Source organism: Cydia amplana, chromosome 3 (assembly GCF_948474715.1).
Source record: "Cydia amplana chromosome 3, ilCydAmpl1.1, whole genome shotgun sequence".
NCBI classification, from domain to species: domain Eukaryota; kingdom Metazoa; phylum Arthropoda; class Insecta; order Lepidoptera; family Tortricidae; genus Cydia; species Cydia amplana.
In genome coordinates, this window is record NC_086071.1 from 970691 (window position 1) to 991192 (window position 20502).

At 39.1% G+C, this 20502-nt stretch overlaps 2 protein-coding genes across 3 annotated transcripts in view; one reads left to right on the forward strand and one right to left on the reverse strand.

Moving 5' to 3' along the window:
* LOC134662342 (dynamin-1-like protein) overlaps positions 1 to 12313 on the reverse strand; it is a 39489-nt gene extending 27176 nt beyond the window's left edge. For both annotated transcript variants that reach the window (XM_063518532.1, XM_063518531.1), the window contains exons 1-7: positions 12076 to 12313; positions 11650 to 11794; positions 7869 to 8077; positions 7145 to 7355; positions 6285 to 6394; positions 5762 to 5899; positions 584 to 824 (exon numbers count right to left, since the gene is read on the reverse strand). In XM_063518532.1, coding sequence (XP_063374602.1) covers positions 584 to 824; positions 5762 to 5899; positions 6285 to 6394; positions 7145 to 7355; positions 7869 to 8077; positions 11650 to 11794; positions 12076 to 12177 — 1156 coding nt within the window. In that variant the 5' untranslated portion in view covers positions 12178 to 12313. The remainder of the gene's footprint in view (positions 1 to 583; positions 825 to 5761; positions 5900 to 6284; positions 6395 to 7144; positions 7356 to 7868; positions 8078 to 11649; positions 11795 to 12075) is intronic.
* A 1549-nt stretch (positions 12314 to 13862) lies between these two features.
* On the forward strand, positions 13863 to 18896 carry LOC134662337 (TIP41-like protein). Its single transcript, XM_063518527.1, has 6 exons — positions 13863 to 13995; positions 14072 to 14229; positions 14601 to 14780; positions 15928 to 16141; positions 17219 to 17377; positions 18773 to 18896. The coding sequence occupies exons 1-6, from the start codon at positions 13981 to 13983 to the stop codon at positions 18881 to 18883; spliced, it is 837 nt and encodes a 278-aa protein (XP_063374597.1). The 5' UTR covers positions 13863 to 13980; the 3' UTR covers positions 18884 to 18896.
* The last annotated feature ends 1606 nt before the right edge of the window (positions 18897 to 20502 follow it).

Sequence of the window (20502 nt, forward strand, 5' to 3'; positions counted from 1 at the left end):
TTTCATCGAAATCGTTAGAGCCGTTTCCGAGATCCCCGAAATATATATATAAATAAATAAATAAACAAGAATTGTTCGTTTTATTAGATAGATAAACTACGCACTTCGCGACCTATTTTTTAACCGGCAACGTCGACTTTGCCACAGTACAAGAACAGTAGTGAATCTTCATAGAAATGTGCCGCTGCCGGCTTGAATGTGTGCGTGCGCGCCGGGCGCCGTGTACGCACGCGCTGCCACGCACACATTCGCATCATATACGGGGGAATACGGTGGCGGCAGTGTGGGCCGTGCCGCGACTGTGACCGCGCGCATTCGATTTCGCTCGCATTTGCCTGCTCTTACCGGCCTTAATTTATACCTAATTTATGAATTGATAGAACATTTCATTATATTATATAAATAGAAACCTAGTGCTACTCATAATACGCAAATCATATTTAACTAAAAATAAAAGTGACAACCCTAAGCGCCAACGCAAGAGTAGGTAAATAACTTGCCGAGCGGCCTTAGATTCACTACTGTTCTTAGTGTACTGTGACTTTGCCGTCCATTTCGAGAAAAATAAATAAAAGCAACTTACCTACTAGCGGGTGAATAGAATCCAGAGTTCTACCGAAGGTCTCGTGGAATATGTAGCATATCCTCGCGCCGCCGCACAGCTCTGTGGTCTCGATGTTGCGCGCCGTGCCCTCGATGGTCGAGCAGTAGGCGCTCGCGAACTTAGTGATGATCTGCAGAAGCGTCTGGTACTTGTCCGACACGTCCTCGCCGTACGAGTTCAGCAGCGTTTGGAATTGGGAGATCATCACGTTCACGCGGACCTGAACGACACCATTTTTTAGGGTTCCGTACCCAAAGGGGCTACATTTAGGGTTGCCAGATGGTCGGGATTCGGCGGGATTCTCCCGATTTTTAGGATGTGCTCCCGATTCCCGACAAAGTGAAAATTGTCCCGAAAAACAACTGAGTCACGTTATAAAACAATAATTTCAAGTTCTGAACTGTCGTCGAGCGAACCAGCGACCCGCGTCGAGCCCGTAAGCGGCGCGCGTGGCGGTATTGGGCAGAGCAGCTGACGTAGTGCCAATAATGTAAAATATCGTTGTTTTTAATACAATTAATTTAATTTGAATGGTTTATTTTCCCGACTTAAGGCCCAAAATCCCGAAAAATTGATATTTTTTCCCGATAATAGCGCCTTTCGATCTGGCAACCCTAGCTACATTGCAGCTTTTATATGAACTAGCTTCCGCCAGCGATTTCGTCTGCATGGGATGATGATGATGATTGATAAAAACTATCCTACGTCCTTCCCCAGCCTCAAACTAACTCCATACCAAATTGTAGGGATGGTTACACGTTTCAATCGAGGGCCAATGCCATAAAAATTTCACAAGGAACCTATAGGATAAAATAACGAAAACGTGTCTAATTTTTATTTATTTTTAGGGTTCCGTACCCAAAGGGTAAAAACGGGACCCTATTACTAAGACTCCGCTGTCCGTCCGTCTGTCACCAGGCTGTATCTCACGTACCGTGATAGCTAGACAGTTGAAATTTTCACAGATGATGTATTTCTGTTGCCGCTATAACAACAAATACTAAAAACAGAATAAAATAAAGATTTAAGTGGGGCTCCCATACAACAAACGTGATTTTTGACCGAAGTTAAGCAACGTCGGGCGGGGTCAGTACTTGGTCTGGTACTTGTCCGACACGTCATCGCCGTACGAGTTCAGCAGCGTTTGGAACTGGGAGATCATCACGTTCACGCGGACCTGAACGACACCATTTTTTTAGGGTTCCGTAGCCAAAGGGTAAAAACGGGACCCTATTACTAAGACTCCGCTGTCCGTCCGTCCGGCCGTCCGTCCGTCCGTCCGTCCGTCCGTCCGTCCGGCCGTCCGTCCGTCCGTCCGTCTGTCACCAGGCTGTATCTCACGTACCGTGATAGCTAGACAGTTGAAATTTTCACAGATGATGTATTTCTGTTGCCGCTATAACAACAAATACTAAAAACAGAATAAAATAAAGATTTAAGTGGGGCTCCCATACAACAAACGTGATTTTTGACCGAAGTTAAGCAACGTCGGGCGGGGTCAGTACTTGGTCTGGTACTTGTCCGACACGTCCTCGCCGTACGAGTTCAGCAGCGTTTGGAACTGGGAGATCATCACGTTCACGCGGACCTGAACGACGACACCATTTTTTAGGGTTCCGTACCCAAAGGGGCTACATTTAGGGTTGCCAGATGGTCGGGATTCGGCGGGATTCTCCCGATTTTTAGGATGTGCTCCCGATTCCCGACAAAGTGAAAATTGTCCCGAAAAACAACTGAGTCACGTTATAAAACAATAATTTCAAGTTCTGAACTGTCGTCGAGCGAACCAGCGACCCGCGTCGAGCCCGTAAGCGCGCGCGCGGGGCGCGCGTGGCGGTATTGGGCAGAGCAGCTGACGTAGTGCCAATAATGTAAAATATCGTTGTTTTTAATACAATTAATTTAATTTGAATGGTTTATTTTCCCGACTTAAGGCCCAAAATCCCGAAAAATTGATATTTTTTCCCGATAATAGCGCCTTTCGATCTGGCAACCCTAGCTACATTGCAGCTTTTATATGAACTAGCTTCCGCCAGCGATTTCGTCTGCATGGGATGATGATGATGATTGATAAAAACTATCCTACGTCCTTCCCCAGCCTCAAACTAACTCCATACCAAATTGTAGGGATGGTTACACGTTTCAATCGAGGGCCAATGCCATAAAAATTTCACAAGGAACCTATAGGATTATAGTTGCAAGATCCTTAAAAGGTTAAAGTTGATTCGATAGAAGAAAATAACGAAAACGTGTCTAATTTTTATTTATTTTTAGGGTTCCGTACCCAAAGGGTAAAAACGGGACCCTATTACTAAGACTCCGCTGTCCGTCCGTCCGTCCGTCTGTCACCAGGCTGTATCTCACGAACCGTGATAGCTAGACAGTTGAAATTTTCACAGATGATGTATTTCTGTTGCCGCTATAACAACAAATACTAAAAACAGAATAAAATAAAGATTTAAGTGGGGCTCCCATACAACAAACGTGATTTTTGACCGAAGTTAAGCAACGTCGGGCGGGGTCAGTACTTGGTCTGGTACTTGTCCGACACGTCCTCGCCGTACGAGTTCAGCAGCGTTTGGAACTGGGAGATCATCACGTTCACGCGGACCTGAACGACGACATAGCAAGAGATCTTAGGTCCACCACCTTGCATTTTGGAGACAAAGCAAACCGCTTGGAACAGGTGTTCCTGGGGTTGATCTGAGCTGATTTAGCCCGGTTGCCGAAAATTGAAAATGGTTGAAAATTTTGTCACAGAAATGAATTCCTTATCCTCGAATTACACGAAAAAGACACCAAACTTGATATAGCTGCTAAATGTATGCAGATATAAAATTTAGAGTGAGGCGCGCCGGAGGCACTTTTCCCCCCCCTCCCCTGCCCACCTGCTGGGGGGGACCTCTCGGCAACCGGGCTTAATCAGCTCAGATCACCCCCAGGAACACCTGTTCCAAGCGGTTTGCTTTGTCTCCAAAATGCAAGGTCCCCTTAGAAAACGGGATCTAAGATCTGATACTAACACCATTTTTTAGGGTTCCGTACCCAAAGGGTAAAAACGGGACCCTATTACTAAGACTCCGCTGTCAGTCCGTCCGTCCGTCCGTCCGGCCGTCCGTCCGTCCGGCTGTATTCACCAGGCTGTATCTCACGAACCGTGATAGCTAGACAGTTGAAATTTTCACAGATGATGTATTTCTGTTGCCGCTATAACAACAAATACTAAAAACAGAATAAAATAAAGATTTAAGTGGGGCTCCCATACAACAAACGTGATTTTTGATCGAAGTTAAGCAACGTCGGGCGGGGTCAGTACTTGGATGGGTGACCGTTTTTTTGCTTGTTTTGCTCTATTTTTTGTTGATGGTGCGGAACCCTCCGTGTGCGAGTCCGACTCGCACTTGGCCGGTTTTTTGAAGTGAAAACTTCTTTAGCGGCGCTGAGCACTTTTTGATGTGGGGAAAAAATGATAAACTCGAGACAGCGGAAGGCCGCGTAAGGACCGTAAGGGGCGTAAGGTGGCCACTCATAATTTAGATGGCATTTAAATCAATAAAGAAAAACTCAATGTTATTCGACATTTATGTTGCGGACTCCTTTTCAAGACTCTTTACCATGTTCAAATAACTTGACGTTGTCATGGCAGTATGTAAATAAACATGTCAATGAAAAAGTGTGATCTTATTTGAGAATGATAATAATATATAACAAATAAATAGAATACCTCCGCTAAACGTATGTATCGTGTTACCGGGCGTCGGTAACATAGTGAGGTGAGTTTTCACTTCTATCGGCACTCCCGGAGTGCAACCGTTGTTTTTTTTTTAACCACGTCGGTGGCAAACGAGCACACGGCCCGAATGATGGTAAGCAGTCGCCGTAGCCTATGGGCGCCTGCGACGACTCCATAGATGTGACATGCGCGTTGCCGACCCTTTCATCACTCCATGTCAAAATGAAGCAGATGAGTATCAAGTGTAGCGTTAAGCGTACGATGTTCCTTTAAAAGGACGCTTCTCCATATAAACCTAGTCCCCGGTTTTTTTATAAGGATAATAGACTCTAATAATTAATTTCAGAACAATAGGCAATTCCATTAAAATAAAATAAATAAATTAAATCGTCTTTGGACTATAGGTTCAGGTAATAAGGCAATACTACTTTTGTTTTATCGTTGTCAACGCTATAAAACAAGATAGTTATATGGTCGGTACAAACTACGAGTTATATATATAACATTTTTCTACTCCAGCACTTAAATGTGTCAATTAAATGACTGACAGTGATATCTAAAGCAATGTCATTTGAATGATTTGTCTATAGGCTCATAAGATGACTGCTAGCAGTCATCTTATGAGTATAATACAACTGCTTTATTTTTTTTAAAGATACAAGTTCCGATCATCTTGATTGAAAGAGGTATGTTTTCATTTACAATAATAACTCTTTTTTTTTTAATAATAACTCAATTTTTTTTAAATAATAACTCTTTTTTTTTTAATAATAACTCTTTTTTTTTGCTGCAGCTGTCATAGAAAAAGTAATGTATGCAACAGCTCATAATTGGTTCTTAAAATTCTCGGGTCTTTTTTTACAAAACTCGACTACGTCTCGTTTTGTAACTTCGACCCTTGAATTTTAAGAACCCTTATTATATCACTGTTGCATAAACTACTATAACGACACGTGCGATGCACAGAAAACAGTAACCGGTTTATTTATTAGTATATATTATTAGTAGAGATGCAACGGATAGTTGTTTGGCCGGATACCGGATATCCGGCCTGGACACTGGCCGAATATCCGGTATCCGGCCGCCGGATATTCGGCCGGCGGAACTATACCTATATTTTGAGTTTTGCAGGTGCGCGTCGTGCAGGTTTCGACCTGTTACGCAGTGATCGTTCGCGCGGACACATTTCTAGGATCGTAATGAGTTTTATCACTTTTAAAAGAATAAACTGATTCGATTATGACCGTGACTGTTTTTTAGATTCCATTTTTTACCCCAAAATGTGTTAATTTTACTATCCGGTATCCGGCCGGATAGTAGGTCACTATCCGGTATCCGGCCGGATACTAAAATAACGGCCGGATAGGCCGGATACCGGATAGTAACCGGATATCCGGTGCATCTCTAATTATTAGTATGATTACCTTGAGTTCGGGCAGGCAATCTCTGATATGGTGCATGAGCAGCCTGTTCAGGGTCTTGGCCAAGTATGGCGTTCCGTTCCTCGTCGCAATCGTCGGGTACTTCCTTTGGAGATACGTGGCTTCGTCTTTTAGAGCATCCTGTGTTATTATATTAAAATTATTTAATTATACGTTTTTTGACATATATGAATCACTGATTGTACTTTTTTTTCAACAGGCAACTAATACTCTTCAAGACAATTCTAACAAACTCAAATACAACCAGGTTGCATTGTTTTATCACAGAGTTCTTACGGTCACCTCCTGTGTCCATCATCAGACCAGCTTGATAGTACCATAATATTGTATTGTCACGCAACTTACATTATAATTACATATTATTATATGTGATGTTCCAGCTCAATCAAGTAATGGGAAGTGGGTACAATTTAGCTTGCCAGATTTGGTCCGAACATACAGACATACAAATATTGCAAGTTAATTAAAACTACTAAAAGATTGTAAAATCAAAAGATAATTTTACCGTAATTGACTTCTTGTCGATAATGTCTTGTTGCGATCGGTTAACGACCCCGATAATGCCGAGTTTCACGGGGATCACACGCCCGCATAAGATATCTATTGCGTCCGTTCCTGAAACATGAGGACATTTTTACGAGTAAGATTAAATAATAGGTAATAAATAAATAAATAAATTAATATTAAAGGACAATCTTACACAAACCAATCTAGTCCCACAGTAAGCTCAGTAAGCGAGAGATCGTAATACACTATATCATGCACTTGATAGGCAATACAGGAACATACATTACATACAACAATATGTTACACCAGCAATCAATGTGCCTCCTCCTTGCAAGATATGATTTCAAGTAACTCTATAATTAATCTAACCTCTAGCGCACCATATAAGAAAACTTGGCAGGCTACTTTGAATCATTGGAGTTACAAAATGAATTAAATTTGTTTTCTTTTAAAATCAAACAAAACAGCCACATGATTCAGTTCAGAGAAGTTCTATTTTGAGGTAATCTGTAATCCGTATCTTCTGCCGTGTTTGAAGCCATTAATAAAACTTAATATATCTCTAAGGTTTTTTACTTGTCATGGAACTAAGAAACTTTAGCATGACTGTGTTTGGGAATAGTCCCGTCATCATAAAATTTCATTTGACTGTACTTTGTACCACAAATGGCCTCGCCGGAAGATCAGCGCTGACTTCTGGGTTAGCATTATGCTGAGGCGGGACCATTTCGTGGTAAACTATGTATTTATATTATGTTTAATTTTCTCTGTTTGTTGTGTACTTGTGTATGTTATAGTTTATCACGAATAAATGCGATGAAATGAAATGAAAAAAAAAAACTTGTTTTATATACTCACCGGCATCCATGAGATCAAGCTTAGTTACGACAGCCAGGGTCCGTCTTCCATCCGGGTCCACATCCTTCGCCATTTTAATAGCCTCGCTGGTTGCCATGTCTGTGTTGGCTGCGGTCACGGCCAGAATTATAGAGTTTGGATTAGCTATGTACTTAACTATCAGGTTTCGGATTTGGTTTTCTATATCCTCTGGTTGGTCACCGATAGGTACCTAAAAATAGAATAAGAAATATTAGTTAAACATACATATTAATATTACTTAAATGTAACATAATTCTAAATAAATAGATGTACAATAGTTCCACGAAATGTCTAAAAACATTTTACGAAATGCCGCAGGCGACAGTTCATTCCACAGTTTAGCTGTGCAAAGCAGGAAGTGCCTGTTTTGTAGCTTATATAAATATAAAATAAATAAATAAATAAATATTATAGGACATTATTACACAAATTGACTAAGCCCCACGGTAAGCTCAAGAAAGCTTGTGTTGTGGGTACTCAGACAACGATATATATAATATACAAATACTTAAATACATTGAAAACAACCATGACTCGGGAACAAATATCTGTGCTCATCACACAAATAAATGCCCTTACTGGGATTCGAACCCAGGACCGCGGCTTTACAGGCAGGGTCACTACCCACTAGGCCAGACCGGTCGTCGGTCGGTTATATAAATTTGCTAAGCTATATAAGATTGAATATAAATGAGCAACACACTTTGGTGATACCAGGTAAATCCACAAGGGTAAGGTTGACAACTTTGGTGGAGTAAATCTTGAGGTTGATGGCCTCCGGGCAAATGCCCTTGTTGTTGCCAGCCATCCGGTCCGTCTCACGCTCTATCTCTTGCCTGATTTGGTCGAAATCTGTGTAAATCTTGTCTTTTGTGTGCAGGAACTTGCCCCATTCTTCTAAGTTTACAGTCCCTGGAACAATGGAAAAACAACATAGGTGGATATTCAGTCTAGGCACGTTAGCACGATTTATTAGCCAAGTCTGCTTGCCTGTTACAGTAATACAAATATAGCCCTTGCTACACGGTCGCCGACAAGCCCCTCAGACCGCGTGGCCTGGGTCTGGACGGACCGTGTAGACAGTTGTTTCCAACAAAATTTGACCAAAACTGACCAAGGTCAGACGGTTAGAAGGCTTGTCGGCGACCGTGTAGCAAGGGCTTAATATTTAGAAGTGAAATTTGTAACCTGCCAACAAAAATAAGCCCCTGCAATATATTCCCCAATTGCCACCTACAAACAGGTAAACAACCACAGACTTAAATATACCATAGATCAAGCAAATATCACGATTTGATTGAAACCAAGCGTGTCGACTTTTTACCACCTACTGTGACGTCACAGCCGCAATTTAGTGATGGGAAATCCTAACCGATTCAATGACACCGATGCCCCTCTGCCCCGCTACGATTCAACTGTCTTGCTCATACTCATAGATTTTATATCTGCTGTCTCGCTCGCTCACTCCCCGCTCCCCCGCGAACCACGCCAAAAATCACGAATCGATTGTCATGAATGACATCGATTTTCTGACAGACAAATAATAAAAACAGACAAATGATTTTCTTCCCAACTTTTCCCTTCAATGAAACTGGTATTTTCAAAATCTATGACTGGATCGTGTGGAAAACAAAAATAATGAAACTGATTTAAAATTTCACGATTTTTACACATTATTAAATTGTACAACGGGACTTAATCGCGTATCTAAATTTTTTAAGATTTACCTCCGACGTTTCGAGGACGGCGTTGTCCCCGTGGTCTTGGAGAAGACCCGTTTATTAATTAAGTCCCGTTGTACAATTTTTAAAAATAATGAAAGTTTTTTAACACAATAGAAATTTATAACCCTACTAAACGTATAGGCAAACATATAATCGTATGTGGTTAAATTACCCTTTCTTTCTAAAAATGTGGTGTAAAATTAGGACATGTTTTTTTTTATCAATAACTACTAATAGTTTTTTTTTAATAGTTAATATCATTAATCTGTCCGATATCGATTAAAATCGATTATTAGAAGCGATCGGTAGAACGAACAAAACTAGTCGCTAAATTTGACGGACGAATGATAAACGGCCTGCCGGCCTAGCCAAGCTGACAATCGCTATCGCTTCGATAACGAAACGCTTTGTGTCTCTCTGTCACTCTTCTATATTAGTGCGACAGTGACAGTTGCGTTTCGATCGCTACGGAGCGTTAGCGATTGGCACGTTGGCTACGCGGCCTGTACCACGAAGTCGAAGCGATGCGCGACAGTATCGCTAGTTCCGATATTCATCGTCTCTTAACTCACAACGTCAGATCAACGCTCAAAGCAAACGCGCAATGTAATGTAAATATAGTTTTGTAACGTTAATCTACAGTTACTTAGGTATATTATTGGAATACTTAAAAAATTGTTTTAAAATGAATTTACGCATAATATCATTTTAAGATTACTTACCTGTGATAGGAAATATTTCCTTGCCCTTGGGTGCTTGCAATTTTTGGGCTGTTGCAGTTAATTATCACGCAACGAAGCATTTTTTAATTTTTTACGGACCGGCTGCAACAACTGGCGCGCGTGGAATGTCAATAGCGACGGCCAACCTCGACGCTTGGTAGGGGTTCGGACACGCAAAGTAGATGCATTTGCGTCATCTAGGTATATTTAAGTCTGTGTAAACAACCTATTTATAAACAGGCTAGTTTCCTACAAAACAATTAAATTCTACTAACATGTATGAGCTGAATCACAGTGCATCACGGTTCCATTACTCATACCAACTAATTTCAGTAACTATATTGTACTTTAAAGTCAAGCATTCTTGGGATTAGTTGTCAAGCGGACCCCAGGCTCCCATGAGCCGTGGCAAAATGCCGGGATAACGCGAGGAAGAAGAAGAAATATTGTACTTTGAAGTACAGCAGTCACCTGCAGAGATAACTGACCCCTATGCAAACAAATTCCTAATTATGCTGGAGGGACCAATTATCTCTGCAGCCGACTGTACATTTCTTGGTCTTTATAGTAACTTTAAGAGTAGCTGATCTGACTGGTGAGAAGCCCATTTTAACTCTAAAACATTTTTGTCAGTAGGCCACGTCCATACAAACCAGCCGCGGCGCGACGTAATTGCCGCGCGAGGCACGTCTCTATTAACCGAGCTGCTGCTCTTAAGTTACGAGGCAATACGGCTAAGGCAAGTCTACACGGCCCGAGCTGTCTCGTGCAGCAATATCCTCGCCAGTAGACTAATGTGTCAATTGTAGCCAGTGCGCCGCAGGCACAGTTTACATAAGCATGTGAAGGATGATCATAAGTAAATTATACAGTCAGAATGTATAATGGTAATATGAAAAGACTCAAGTTCTCATTAAGAAAACTGTAAACAGTAAGATTTACAAAGAGTAAACAATAGGAGAGGATAACAAATATTTAGTAACATGAAAATGAATTTGAATAAACATAACATTAGCAGATACAAGCCATAAGTGGCATCAACATTACTTTATCTAATACCAACCTGAAGAAAACATTGATTTGGATAGCTGAGATATTGGATTCCATGATGCTGGCACTGGTATCTGCTGTCTTAGCTCTATGTATAAATATAATAGTAAACATAATGGTAAATCATCTATTTCTAGCCATGCAATCAATAGACACTTTGCAAATACATGTGGATATCTAAAAAAAATAAATTAACTATCTCTATACTTCGTTTTCTTTTTTGTGTTACAAAAAGGGTAAAATAAACTTGACATGTATTTTTATTAAAAAAGACACTTCTGAAAAATAAGCCACAGCAAATATATAAAAATTATATATGTAGTATTAATGATCAATTACATTCTTTTGATTTGATAAGTGATAGCTATTTTCAATGCTAAAAAAATTGAGTAATATACTTGAAAGTTATATTACCATCAAACCTATGACATTTAAAAGGGCCTCTTATACAATGATTATAGCTCATAAACTATGTTCAAAGATAAAAACATAATGTACTAACAGACTACATCACTTTTTCAATCCTTGATTTATTTTCAGTTCAATATTAGGTATACATGTGCCAGTCACCTAGTAAAAGCCTTTCTTAGTACTTATCAATGTGTGTAGAATTACTTGACAAGGAAATAGATCATTTAGTCAGTGAAAAAAACAAGTAATAATTAAAATGCAGACTTCCCACAACAGATTGAGGTCAATTAAATTGCAAGCTGTTACACACAATAGCATGATCAATGCATAATCATTGCTAACATTGAAGATTCACTACAAAGGAATGATAAAAACCAATGTTGCATGCTAATAAAAAAGTGTAAACAAAACTAGTGAAGTATAACATGATTTGCATTCTTTTCAAGGGCACAGTGTTAGTTTACTTAGAACAATAAATGGCAGTGGCACAATTTTCTGGAATTTGTATACTGAGCAGCATTGTTTAAAAAAGGTGAACATTTAAATTTTAATTAAGTGAAAGGAAAAGCAATCATACCTTCTTCAGCAGACCGATGCTCCTTGCTATCTTTGGGGCTGTACACAAGCTGCAGAATCAGCGGGCGTCGGGTCACGATGCCGGGACCGCGGGGGAGGAATGAACGGCCGACCAGACTCTCTATCACTGAACTCTTGCCAGAACTCTGTAGGATACAGATAAAGTTTACAATCTTTAAATACAATCTACTATTGTACATAAGATGCAGAGAAAGTTCAAATTTCATGTAACGTTAGAAACGTCCGCTAATGAGACTGGACAATGGTCAATGACAGGTTACCCAGTTCAAAGAAATGAAATGGGGACAAAGAACTCTACGTGACATAACAACCGATTTATTAGACACTGTAGCACATGGCTCTTTTCAATAACTTCTTCAGTAAAACATCAAATTTATGGTTACGCAACAATAAGAATAATATCTACCTGTGTTCCTAAAACTATGATTTGTGGTAACTGGATGGCATCTGCTCCGACCGTATTAAATACATCTTGCAATTTATTGATAACTGGTATAAGTGCTTCCATAATTGTCTATCAGCTCTATTACACACAGTAAATACGATTATAGAGTGATTTTAAGAACTTTACGGGCCGAAATTATTAATAACGAACTTTTACCTAAATACAATAATACACGACCGGTAAAAATCGGCCATATTGATTTCAGGATTTGACGTCAGTGTTGCTGTTGCAAAAAATATGTATTATTAAGAATATTTCACACTATGGGACTGACGCATATTTTAATGATAATTCAGTAATTTAATTATAAAACGCGTGTTTAGTAGGCCTACTATAGTTGGTCAACCAGATCTTGACAGTAGAAAAAGGCGGCAAATTTGAAATATGTAGGTGCGAACGTGGGTGCGAAGGGATATCGTCCCATAGAAAATTTGAATTTCCCGCCTTTTTTTATTGACAAGATTTGGTTGACCAGCTATAGTGAGAATATTAAAAATCTAAATTGAGCGAACAACGTGATTCTTTAAGGCCCCAGTACACAATGGGCCATCGCCGGCCACTCCAAGGGACGCAGCCATGCAGTAGTCCCAGATAGCAATATCACTTGCTCCCTCTAACGCATAAATGCGTCCCTTGGAGTGGTCGGCGATGGCCCATTGTGTACTGGGGCCTTTAGGCCTTAGGAAATCAAATTAGCGAATGAATTAAGTAGAGTCCACACGAGCTGGGCAAATCGACCGATTTGATCAGGAAAATAATTGGCGCCAATCTCATCTAGCGTCCACACGTACACAAATTTAATCAGCAATTTGCATCATAGACACTAACTTCGAAAATTGGCATTTTTGTGTCCGCACCTGCTGATTTGATCGGGGAATGAAATTGGCGTTTGCGTCCGCACGGCCTGATTCGATCGCACAATTTCATCAGATTGGCGAAAATTTTCTCGTCTGGACTCCACTTTATGTATTACGCACTTGCGCAAAGATGTGTTAACCTGGTTAAATAAATCGTAGCGATTAATCTGTGCAGTCCGATTTGCGCAGATTAATCGCTACGATTTATAGTTAACGTGTGTAGCCGGGGTAACCGGCCATCATCTAAAATTGTATATATAGCTGGTCAACCAAATCTTGTCAGTAAAAAAAGGCGCGAAATTCAAATTTTCTATGGGACGATATCCCTTCGCGCCTACATTTTTCTAATTTGCCGCCTTTTTCTACTGTCAAGATCTGGTTGACCAAGTATACAAGTAGAAAAAGGCGGCAAATTAGAAAAATGTAGGCGCGAAGGGATATCGTCTCATGGAAAATTTGAATTTCGCGCCTTTTTTTACTGACAATATTTGGTTGACGATTATATAATTAACGACGATTATATTTGTTGCAAGGTCTGTAGAGGCCTGTAATATAACTTTCACGCTTGATTCACACATTCATTCACTTATATTCTCATTGTATCATTATGCGTCAATTGAAACATTACTGTCATTTGAGAAATTTATAAAGGTCGTTCAAAATTATTAATATTTATAGCATATTTTAACTAAATCAAAGTGATCAAAAGATAAAAATTTAAATAATAAAAAAACTTAACACATATTCATATAAAATACTGTCAAGCGTTATATATTTTAGTCGACTTTTTCTTTTGTACCTTATATTTCGCTCAACATGGAATCGTATATTGTGAATTATGAACGTTACCTGTAATTTAATGTCAATGTCAATGAAGTGTCAAACTTTGGCTTGGCCCTTAGGTCAATGGTCTTGACTTCGATTTCTTGTTTTACATCTATAGCATTATTATATTTTCTCTTTATAATTACTTGTTCACAATAATTTTTGTGTTTCTGAAATCCCAATAATGCTGACTTTAGAGGTTTGTATTGAAAGTTGTCTCCTTGCGGTAATCTACGGTATGTTACAAATCTATAACGTAAACGCTTGGTTTGCAGGAGTCTCACGTCGACGCCAGGCGATTCACTAGTAACTCGAAGTCTATAGAATTTGGACCATGGCATATATCCTACGATATAAGCTGTATCTTACCCAGCGTCTGCTCTACAAAGGTTGTTTGCGAGAGGAATGATGATCAGTTTTGTCAATTTTGCGTGTAAGTAAATAGGGTAAACAGGATAATACATGTTATTGTAGCATAGGATGCAGTTCTATATTTTAGATAACTTTTGAGTTGTATAAAATCGAGTTTTTTGTATTTTTAAATGTACAAATAGTGATAGCTGATAGCATTGTGAGCAAAGTTTGATATAAGTAGTATTATTTATTTCATTTCTATCTGTGAGTACCTGCATTTGGCTTTGTGTTGTTACCTAAATCTGTATAATGTTTTTGTAGCTGGTACCTACTCCTTACAAAAAAAATAGGCATATAAAAATACCATTCACTCAGGCGAAATCTTACTTTTTACATTTACTTCTATTAGTTTTCAATATAACTACTTATATACCATCATGTTAATTTCAGATACTGCAAAGAGCTGACTATCCCACATTTTCCTGATATGGTGTTTCCAAAGAATATTTTAACACTGACACATAATAATGGAGCTAAAATCAGTTTTAACCCTCTGGATGCTTTAAAACTAGTTGCCTGTACTACTGAAGCTATAGAAGTGTCTTGTGCAGAGGCTTGGCAAGTTGCAAGGTGGGTTGTAGGTATCCTAAAGTAAAGTCGCTAAGCACGGATAAGTTCGTACACTGACCTGCCGGTTCCTATCTCTATTGCACACACATTATATTGCTGACCCGCTCGTTCAGTGGTATTGACTGTTGGCATTATGGAACAAGCAGGTCAATGTACAAAATTCTTCATGCTCAACATCCCTACTTTATTGCCAGTTACAGAGTAAACTTTGCATACCAATTAAGCTATTCGAAATACACATTTTTTTATAGTTTTTATGAGCTTGTCCACTTAACTTCTAGTCCGACATTCCTAATCCATTCCATTCCGGCGCGCGGCGGGCTTTACGCGTCTCCTGTACATAGCGCGAAGGTGCGGCGGCGGCACCGTGTACAGGCGCCCTAATACTACTACAAATTACCTCCAATGAAAATGAATGAAAATGAAAATTTTATTGATAACAATTGTTACATGTCTTTTCTTTTTTACATACTGGTATTTGTCTAGTATATTAAAATCATTATTATATGGAAGAGAGATGCTTTTGTTTTATGTCATCCCATTTTAAACCGAAACCATTTGCAATGTCAAAGTGCGGCAATGTCTTTATTAATTTCAAATTTCTATATTACAACATTCCTTTTATTTGTTCTGTTCAAATTGCCGCAAAGTTATTTTTTCTACTCCAGCACTTAAATGTGTCAATTAAATGACTGACAGTGATATCTAAAGCAATGTCATTTGAATGATTTGTCTATAGGCTCATAAGATGACTGGTAGCAGTCATCTTATGAGTATAATACAACTGCTTTATTTTTTTTAAAGATACAAGTTCCGATCATCTTGATTGAAAGAGGTATGTTTTCATTTACAATAATAACTCTTTTTTTTTTAAATAATAACTCAATATTTTTTAAATAATAACTCTTTTTTTTTAATAATAACTCTTTTTTTTTGCTGCAGCTGTCATAGAAAAAGTAATGTATGCAACAGCTCATAATTGGTTCTTAAAATTCTCGGGTCTTTTTTTACAAAACTCGACTACGTCTCGTTTTGTAACTTCGACCCTTGAATTTTAAGAACCCTTATTATATCACTGTTGCATAAACTACTATTAGACGGACTCTAATCCACATTTAATATTTGTATTTTTTTTTTTTCTTTACAGACCAGATGCAACAAAGAAAAAGAGAAATTTCGATTGGACTTTCTCCACTGACTACAAGGGCACCCTCACCGACAACATCAGTATCGAACCCACCGACGAGAAAATCAACTACGAGTTGTTGAAGCAGAAAGACCAAATACTGTTCTACCATGACCTCACGCTGTTTGAGGATGAATTGCACGACCATGGCATATCCAAGCTATCTGTCAAAATTGTAAGTATGTTTTTTAGGGTTCCGTAGCCAAATGGCAAAAAACGGAACCCTTATAGATTCGTCATGTCTGTCTGTCCGTCTGTCCGCCGTATGTCACAGTCACTTTTCTCCGAAACTATAAGAACTATACTGTTGAAACTTGGTAAGTAGATGTATTCTGTGAACCGCATTAAGATTTTCACACAAAAATAGAAAAAAAACAATAAATTTTTGGGGTTCCCCATACTTAGAACTGAAACTCAAAAATTTTTTTTTCATCAGACCCATACGTGTGGGGTATCTATGGATAGGTCTTTAAAAATGATATTGAGGTTTCTAATATCATTTTTTTCTAAACTGAATAGTTTGCGCGAGAGACACTTCCAAAGTGGTAAAATGTGTGTCCCCCCCCCTGTAACTTCTAAAATAACAGAATGATAAAACTAAAAAAAATATATGATGTACATTATTACCATGTAAACTTCCACCGAAAATTGGTTTGAACGAGATCTAGTGAGTAGTTTTTTTAATACGTCATAAATCGCCTAAATACGGAACCCTTCATGGGCGAGTCCGACTCGCACTTGGCCGCTTTTTATATCCTATATTTATAATGAATAAAATACCTAATGATTTTATTAGCACAACTAGAATAGACTTGACAATTTTGATACATGAGATTTTTTTTGCATCATAATCAAAAGACCGGATCTACAGTTATTAAACTTGTTAATCAAGTACCGATCATAAAATACAGCTGGTCATGAGAATTGTATTTCCAATCCTTTTGTGATGATACATAGTTTCATAGTCATTAAACTTTAATTACTCGTACAATGTTGTTTGTAAGATTTCCATTGAAATTTTGCCGTAAAGAAAACAAATTTCATGTAAGTGGGTAGGGTAGGTGTCTGTTTTTTTGGAATCGTTCGCTTTCGCGTAGAGTTAAACAACAACTTTGCCCCCCTGTAAACAAATAACTATTACACTTGTAACAGGCTGACTTGTTGAATGCTCCATGTGTTTAAAATTGGTATAAACAAGTCGACACTAATGTTTCTCCTACTTAAAAATAAAAAAGTATTTAATATTTTTCAGAGAGTTATGCCGAGCTACTGGTTCGTACTACTCAGATACTTCCTAAGAGTTGATGATGTCATGGTGAGATCTCACGAAACTAGAATGTTTCACATGTCAAACACAAACTATGTCATACGAGAGTACACGGCAAAGGAATCGAAAGCTGAAGATATACAGGTACCATTACTAAGGTTTTTAGGGTTCCGTAGCCAAATGGCAAAAAACGGAACCTTTATAGATTCGTCATGTCTGTCTGTCTGTCTGTCCGTGTATGTCACAGTCACTTTTCTCCGAAACTATAAGAACTATACTGTTGAAACTTGGTAAGTAGATGTATTCTGTGAACCGCATTAAGATTTTCACACGAAAATAGAAAAAAAACAATAAATTTTTGGGGTTCCCCATACTTCGAACTGAAACTCAAAAAAAATTTTTTCATCAAACCCATACGTGTTGGGTATCTATGGATAGGTCTTCAAAAATGATATTGAGGTTTCTAATATCATTTTTTTCTAAACTGAATAGTTTGCGCGAGAGACACTTCCAAAGTGGTAAAATGTGTGTCCCCCCCCTGTAACTTCTAAAATAAGAGAATGATAAAACTAAAAAAAATATATGATGTACATTATCATGTAAACTTCCACCGAAAATTGGTTTGAACGAGATCTAGTAAGTAGTTTTTTTTTAATACGTCATAAATCGCCTAAATACGGAACCCTTCATGGGCGAGTCCGACTCGCACTTGGCCGCTTTTTTAATGATATAAGAAGCAGACGAATCGCGTTTACCATTGCCCATTGACACCCGCAACCCCTCTGGGGTTGTAAGTGCGTTAAAGATGGGAGTTCGCACTTTCTTGAAGGTTTGAAGGGTGCGACTTGTGCGAGGCAGATGAAATTTTAAGTACTTTTATTTTTAAACTTTGAATAAATGTCATATACTAAGAAAAAGTGACCAAGGCCTCCAGTGCCCCAGGCTGGAATCGAACCAGCGTCCTCTGCTATCGCGGCAGGTGCCTGTGCCATTCGGCCACTGGGCCACAGCGGCATAGGTCGAATTTTTCCAAGTATATGCACTTCTTACTGAAGGCTTATGGCGCCCCCTGGCCACCTCTAAGGTAGAACAGTATGGTTCGACCTTTCTATAGTTTGTAGCTTTCTAGTAGACCCCGAAGGCTTATCCTATTGTCTATTGTTCAGTAAAACCGCACGTGCTACTTACCTGCAAAAAAGGGTCCTAATTATTCTATTTGGCACCTGAGCGCGGGCTAGTCCAACGCTCAAAAAACCAGTGTAGGTGCGCTCTCCAATAACGCGCCTTTGTTACGCATCTCGATGACACATTTTAGACTGGTTCTGTAGCGTTCGACTCGCCGGCACTCAGTGACCGAAGCACCGATTTTTTATGCAGGTGGTTGTGGCACGTGGCACGAGCGGTTTTTCTTAACAATAGACAATAGGATTAACCTTCGGGGTCTATTAGAAAGCTACAAACTATAACTGGATCATCTCAGGTGATACCGAGTTAGCGAGAGAGATGGCGCTACTTTTATTACTTTTATTTTATTTTCAGATTCCTGCATCACAGATGAAGGAGGCAGACGATGTTATTCCAATTCTTCCAGTTAGAGAGAAGACTCTCCACAAACTAATAGTTTATTCAGATTCCAGTTGTAGCTCATAACAATATATATTATAAGTTATGTACCTACCTAATAAAGTGCATGCGTATGTCTGTATAAAAACGTTTTTACATCTGTTTTCCCCAATAAATAAGTAAATTCGCTTGAAAATAATTTGGACGATGGTAGAATTTAGATCGTTATGTTTACGAAAAGTAAATGTAAAGGAGAGATTCTACCAGTGTGTGGCACTGTGCGGTACAAGCATGTTTGTACTTATGTGTGCTTGTGCCGCTTGCACGCATGGAATGCACAAGATAAAATACGTGAGCTGTTTGCCGTGAAATCAATGATATTATATAACCATAGATAGGTTATACTCATACTTGAGGAGCACAAAAAAATACTTCCATATTTATTTCTGTGCCTACGAAGAAACCTGTTATTTTTGATTAATTTTCTCAATCCATCCGTCTTTGTCACACTCGTTAAAAATAAGGTGTCGCTTGTCCAGCCGCGTCTAAAGGCAACTTGTCCAATTTGTCACAAGTTAAGTGCTTCAATTTTGGAACGCCTATAACCTATCTTGAGTTATAAATCATTGCGTGAAATGTCAATGTAAAATTTAAATGGGTGGCAGACCCTCCAACGCGCAGGGGCCGTATTGGGATGAATAGGCTGACAGATACTACGTAAACTCACTATTTTCATTAGTTAAATGAAGTTTTTTGTCATCTTAGCTAGGCCCCCTTGTAACGGGCGTCATGGCAGACTGATCGAGATCCTAAGACGTCTCCCATACCGTCACTATACTTACTCAACCTCATATCTGCAACAAACATTTGATGGAAATGTCGCTTTCATTCGGAATACGGGTGTTTTTGTCATCAAATGAGTGTTACAGATACGAGGTTGAGTAAGTATAGCGGCGATACGTGGCAATGCGGCTAAAGCCGATGTGGGTTTAGTGGGTAGGACTTCTCCCCCTCTTCTCGCAAAGAGAAAGGAATGGGAGATGGGAGTCCCATATAGGGTTGCCAGATGGTCGGGATTTGGCGGGATTCTTCCGATTTTTAGCACGTGTTCCCGATTCCCGACAAAGTGGAAATTGTCCCGAAAAACAGCTGCACGTTATAAAACAATTTCAAGTTCCGAACTGTCGTCGAGCGAGCGAGCGACCGGTGTCGAGCGCGTCAGCGTTATAAAAACGTCTATGGGCAGAGCAGCTGACGTAGTGCCAATAATGTAAAATATCGTTGTTTTGAATACAATTACATTAATTTGAATGTTTTTTTTTTCCGACTAAAGTCTCAGAATCCCGAAAAATTGTTATTTTTTCCCGATAATAGCGCCTGTCGATCTGGCAACCCTAGTCCCATATAACTCCCGACGCCTCAGATGAGTAACAGCATTACCACATCGTTAAAAAAAAGGCTCGCTTGTAACGATACCTGAATAATACTATTGAGTTCCTATTAGGTAGGTATACCTACCTAGTATCTACATACTTGCTTGCATCAATTGATAAAGGAACAATAGGTAAGTCGATCAATCTAATTCATGTTCGATAATGATATCAAATGATTAATTAAGTCAGTCTGTCGCATCTACCCCGATAATCAGGACTGCAGTTCGCATTACGATATGTTTTAGTGTTTTGAATCATTTACTATCTTTTACA

Excerpts from the sequence above, each read along its gene's own strand:
- LOC134662337 (XM_063518527.1), top strand. Across the intron at positions 16,142-17,218 it reads CCAAGCTATCTGTCAAAATT|AGAGTTATGCCGAGCTACTG; the intron begins GTAAGTATGTTT and ends AATATTTTTCAG. Across the intron at positions 17,378-18,772 it reads CGAAAGCTGAAGATATACAG|ATTCCTGCATCACAGATGAA; the intron begins GTACCATTACTA and ends TTTTATTTTCAG.